Genomic DNA, 5,814 nt, shown 5'->3' with positions numbered 1-5,814 from the left:
TTGGGTTGTCCATTTTAATTTATTTCACTCTCACGTGTACAATCCTGAGCCTTCTCTAAACATCAACAGACAGTAATTTATTTTCTAATTGCTGTGCATGCATACATAGTGTTTTTTTAAAGACCTGGAGAAGCGTGCTTTACAATTTCCAGGTCATTCCAGTGTCTTACATTACCCAGCTTGCAATTAGGTCTGGAGCTTAAGACGCTTGAAAAACAACTGTTTTGCACAACTTCTTGCATGTGCTGGTACCCCAGGGCTTACCCAACAGGTTTTGGCAACACGATTCAGCTGTAATACATTCAGATGAAATACATAGATAACAAATAAACATAAAATGATGGGGCGTCTGTTGGGTTTCTGTCCCTCAATGCTACCGTAAGCTGCAGAAAACACGGGCAAAGTTGCTCCGTCTGCGTCAACTCCTGTGCCAGCCTAGAGTAGGAGAGACCCATCCAATATGGCGGCGACGTAGGATGCGCGCCATCATCAAGTATCTAAATATCATGTACAAAACTGCGCTGCCGCGTTCCGATCTACCGCAAGGAACAAAAAGACACTATGGATGCAGTGAATAGAACTGAAGCAGTAAAAAGACGATACATAAAAACGCGAAATGTTAAATTTTATAACCTTAATGTTTACTACATTAATATTTACCATGTTATTTTGATATCCACATTCACGAGTTTTGATTACGTTTTTTACGACACTCAATTCTACCATGATCAGTATTTCACACCTTTTATGAAGCCCAGATTACTGCCAAAACCAATATTTGAAATGGATTTTTGTCACTTAGCTATTAAACAGATCATGAATCAATATATGAACAATCCCAAAGTAAAGCTACACAATGATCAAAATAGGAAAACAAGCTGGACATTTAAAACGAGGCATAAAATAAAATAATCACAATTAATAAAAATAACCAAAAAATACATTTAGGCTACACAACATATCTTAGTGAAAAGAATCAATTTAATAATTGGGTTTCACTTATTAAAGTGAAATACTAAAATTAATACTTTCTATTTACTGAGATGCAATAAAAGCTAAACGAAATCACTACTTTGTTGAAAATAAATCCCTCCAGGCAACCCATGGGATCTTATAAACAGCATATACAGTAAATCAGTGTCTGGGGAACAATTTTAGTTTACTTTTTCCACTATCTTTTAGTTCAATTATTAAATTATGGAACACCAATTACCGTATTATTCGGACAATAGTTCACACTTTTTCATAGTTTGGCCAATCCTGCGATTGATGTTTTTTTCCCTCATCTTTGTGACACATTTTGGACTGATGCTATTTATATTCCAGAACGACTTAGTCCGAAAAATACGGTAATGAGATTTTACAAAATAATTGCAAAACCACATGGTATCCATCTGAACATCGGGTCAACCCTCCCCATGTGGACTTCAGTTTGTTATACATTTTGTTGACATTGATAAGTTCAATACACACATTTATTTATTCTTTTACAGTACTTTATTCTGAAAACTATATGCCTTTCTTGGGACCGGGTTTCTGCTGCTAGACAAAGTTGATGTTGTTGCGGTTCGTCACAAAGTTCTTCTGATCAGATTCAGATTTGGCTTAAATACCAATTACCTTTGTCATTACACATAAAACATCAACTACATGAGCAGTGCATATACAGAATCAAATGAAGGACCTTGATACCCCCCCCCCCCACACACACACACACACACGTTAGACATGTGGACTGAAGAGAAAGAACAGTGCCATAGAACACTGGCTGATGGCTTTAGGGTAGTTCTCATTGTAATGAGGACTACCATAATACTTCCCTGTTCTAGAACAATATAAACTTGTTCTATTTTTGAGTCAAGACATCAAAGTACACCAGCCAGAAGCCACATTTTCAGCGGTTCTGCTAAGCCTGACATCTACCTTTTCATGCAGTTTTTCTAAAGCTGCAGCATTGAAGCACACTCACTTCCAATTACGACCTTGTGTTCAAATTCAAGCTTCAATATTTTCTCACCATCATAAAAACAGAAAGAATGATATTATTGTTCAAACATCTTAATACTACTAAAACAAAATGCAACGTTACAGCACAGAAGTTTAACTATTTTTTTCCCAATAAATAATGAACTTTATATTTCCATAGTGAAACTATTGACTGGACTCGGGTATTTTACTCATACTTGCTGTAGCAGCATTCATCCTCCACATCCAGAGGAATCTACAGTGAACATGCCAGACATAATAGTGATGTCTTTCCCCCTCTTTTCCTTTAGGATGTGAGGTTATCTGGTTGGAGCTTTGAACACTCTTGCTCCATTGTTGTTTCTGCAGCAGAGTTCTTGTTGCCTTCATCCCCACTCATGCTATCAGATCAAAGTCGTCCCTCTGCAAAAGAAACATCCCGTATGTTAGTCATGTTGCATCGGGATCCTGGATTAGGGCAGCATCTTCATGACTGATTAACATTTAATATCAGAGGCACTCCTAGCCTGGTAATATAGCAAAGCTGATCCATTCATGGAAAACTAAAGCTATATGAAGAGACCCACCTCATCGTTATAATTCAGGACATGCTGCTTGATCTTAGAGGAGTCCACCCAGGTGACAAAATCTTCCATATTTCTGAAAAAAATAAAAAAAACACAATTTCAACATTTTGAAACAGTTTTGCACATTTGCTCTTGGGTTGGTCTCCATGTACAAAAGCCTTCTTTTATAACTAAGACAATATGAACCAAGTCGGGGACCAACCTTGTGACCAGAAATGCTGGGTCGGTAATGATGTCTGGGCCGACGCGAATATCTGTCAATGTGTTCAGGAAAACAAGCTCAATCTCTATCCTTGGACGGAGACAAATCTATGATCGCTCTAAGACAGGAATCATCAGGCAGACGCAGAGCACGAAGGATACGTCCTTGTTCGATGAAAGTAGTGGCTGTCTTCAGGTTCTGAGCCATGCGAAGATTCAGCATGATGCAGGGCAGCCGCCTCCTGCAGCAGCACACAGTCCACAGGGTAAGAAATGCACGGAAAAAACATAGATACATGGTCCGTTTGGTTGGAAGCTTTATTTTTACCTGCAGAAAGAAGACGCTGTGACTTTCTCCGTCAGGGACAGGTTCTGTCTGGTGGGGATCAGGCCGATGCTGTACCTTAGGGGATCAACCAAAGACTCCAGTCAAGGTGATGACAGTAAAGCTCAACATGACAGCCGTTCTCCTCTGAGGCTTCATATGGAAAGGTTAGAGTGGCTCAAGTTACCCTGAGCTATGTCTGTAGTTATGCTGCTATAGGCTTAGGCTGCTGGAGGACATCAGGGTCTGCTGAGTTCTCCTACTGTTCTCCAATTTGCAGTTTGTTGCCATTTCAACTTTTTGTTCTGTCATTTTTTTTCCTCTTCATAGTAGGTACACGTGGTCTGGCGTTCTGTTAGCTGTGACATCATCCAGGGAGGCAGATCATCGGCTATAACTATATAACATAGAAAGTACTCCTGGATCAATGTTTGTTTTAGTGCTTTTGTGTCTCTGCTCTGTCTTCTCTAACCCCCAGTCGGTCGAGGCAGATGACCGTTCATACTGAGTCTGGTTCTACTGGAGGTTTTCCTTCCCGTTAATGGGGAGTTTTTCTCTCCACTGTCGCTTCATGCTTGCTCAGTATGAGGGATTGCTGCAAAGCCATGGACAATGCAGACGACTCTCCCTGTGGCTCTACGCTCTTTCAGGAGGAGTGAATGCTGCTTGGAGAGACTTTATGCAATCTACTGGGTTTCCTTAGATGAGAAACTTTTTCACCAATCTGTTTGATTTGATTGAATTTGACTGTTTGCCTTGAGATGACATGTGTTGTGAATTGGCGCTATATAAATAAAATTGATTCGAAAGGTCATAGGGCAGCAGTCTTACCTAAAGGGGTCTTAACTGTCATTATTCCATGTCTAGTAAAATGATGTGGGTAAATCTCTAGAAAAGAACACATCTGTAGCATAAAGAATGTTGAAAAGAAATCTCATTTCCAGCTGTAGCATAAAGTTCTACTTCAGCTGTAATAAGGATTGAAGCAGCTGAAACCAGGCATTTACATAAACTCTAAAAGACACTTTTCTCAGTCACACTAAAGATTTGCTGTTTTAATCAAGTCATAACTTATATCTGACGGGACCACTCTGATCTGTTCAAACACTTGTTTACTAACAGACAGAGCAAAACCAAAGTGTAAAACGGAAATAAAACATAATAAGCCAACGGGTTGCAATAATTTAATCGGAAAACCTTTGTAAGCAGCAACCAGTGGGAGCTGCTGACGTAGTCCTTTTATTGTGACTACAAAGGAATAAATGTTTAAGCCTTCATCTTTTACTGACACTCTCTGATATATTTTGGTTTTCTTAAAAACACTCCTGGTGACTCACAGTTTTTCTAATAACTGATGCGTGCTCTGAGCTCTGAAGCCATCCTTCTCATCCAGGTCTCTGATCTTCTGGGCCAGCTCCCTGATGGTACGGCTCAGCTTGTTGTACCTGAAAGAAAATGTCCCTCACTTTTAAGAAACCTTGGAATTCTTCTATTAAACGCTTTAAATTACAACTTTGAGCAGCTCTAGTTCAACACAAAGTTGAAAAATAACTTACTAGAATGCATAGAAGTATAATTATAACGTAACATAGACCACCTCAATATACACCATTTAGTCTCATCTTGTATGTTTTTTTTTTATCTCAAAATTTTTAAAATCGAGATATATTTCCCAGCCCTAAAATTAATCGTTCCGGGTTAGCAGTTTCACTCTTAGTGGGCAAATACAGAAAATTAACGAAATATCCACAATTACACCTCAAAATGAAAATGTATTTATGTGTCATTTTGTGACATTATTGGATTTTATGAAAATCGGCAGCACATATTGGGAATCGGTTAGACTCATTTCAAAATAATCGGTATCAGCATCGGCCTGAACAAACCTTTATCAATCAGCCGATCTCTCGTCTAGGCTGATTTAAAAAATTGCTTACCATTAAAAACTGACATTGCAATGTATTTTTACTGGGATCAAACTGGGACGTTTGTATTTGAACTAGTCTAAATAATTACACCGAATCGATTAGATATTTCTGAATTAAAAAAAAAATAATTTTGTCTTGCAAACTGCATTTGAAATGACAGTTGTTACGGATAGGATCTATAGATCTAAATTTAGAGTTTCTAGAAAGAGTGGACCTGAACCCCTCCTGACCAACCAGGACCTGGTGCTGGAGGGACCCAGTCCTCACCCTGCAACCTGTTTTCCTGAATTTCTCGCTCATAACAATAACATATACATTAAGGGTTGGTTATTTCTTCGTAAGTAAGCAAACTTATAAATTCAGTATCGGATCAAATATTTACTTTGGTCTTATTATAGTTCTATTTTATGTATAACTTGCTTTTCCACCACATGTGAACCGTCTGGATCTCAAACTAGTTGTTTCCAGCCTTTGTCCTGTCTGAACAATCTGAGTAGCAGTAGCATCCAGCCGGGCCCCACACCTCACGTCACGTCACGCCTCACTCACTTCGTATAGTCCTCGCGCTTCTCGATGTGATACTTCCGTAACACCTTCACCTCGTGCAGGTTGTTGTCCACCTCCCAGTTGATGAAGTCCACCTTCTTCAACAGCTTCTGCTCGTGATGCTTCAGTTTACGAACCATGTTTGCTACCTAACTGTACTCAGACTGGAAACCGGAAACACGCGTCGTCCTTCTTCTGACCTCCCGGAGAAATCTGCAGAACAAACCAACTCACGGCCGACAGCGCCACCTCGCGATAAGTA

The 5,814-nt window shown here is 39.4% G+C and overlaps 1 protein-coding gene across 1 annotated transcript; it reads right to left on the bottom strand.

Moving 5' to 3' along the window:
- Window positions 1-5,755, bottom strand: imp3 (IMP U3 small nucleolar ribonucleoprotein 3). The gene is made up of 7 exons (XM_012861086.3): window positions 5,556-5,755; window positions 4,416-4,523; window positions 3,082-3,156; window positions 2,916-2,995; window positions 2,755-2,806; window positions 2,553-2,625; window positions 1-2,388 (listed from the first exon to the last, which is right to left on the bottom strand). Exons 1-7 carry the CDS (start codon window positions 5,690-5,692, stop codon window positions 2,362-2,364), a joined length of 552 nt encoding a protein of 183 aa, XP_012716540.1. The 5' UTR covers window positions 5,693-5,755; the 3' UTR covers window positions 1-2,361.
- Window positions 5,756-5,814: the final 59 nt, after the last annotated feature.

The sequence above is a fragment of the Fundulus heteroclitus genome, chromosome 6, assembly GCF_011125445.2.
Source record: "Fundulus heteroclitus isolate FHET01 chromosome 6, MU-UCD_Fhet_4.1, whole genome shotgun sequence".
Lineage (NCBI taxonomy): Eukaryota > Metazoa > Chordata > Actinopteri > Cyprinodontiformes > Fundulidae > Fundulus > Fundulus heteroclitus.
Note: the sequence above shows the minus strand (reverse complement) of the source record. Positions and strands in the feature narration are given on the sequence as shown.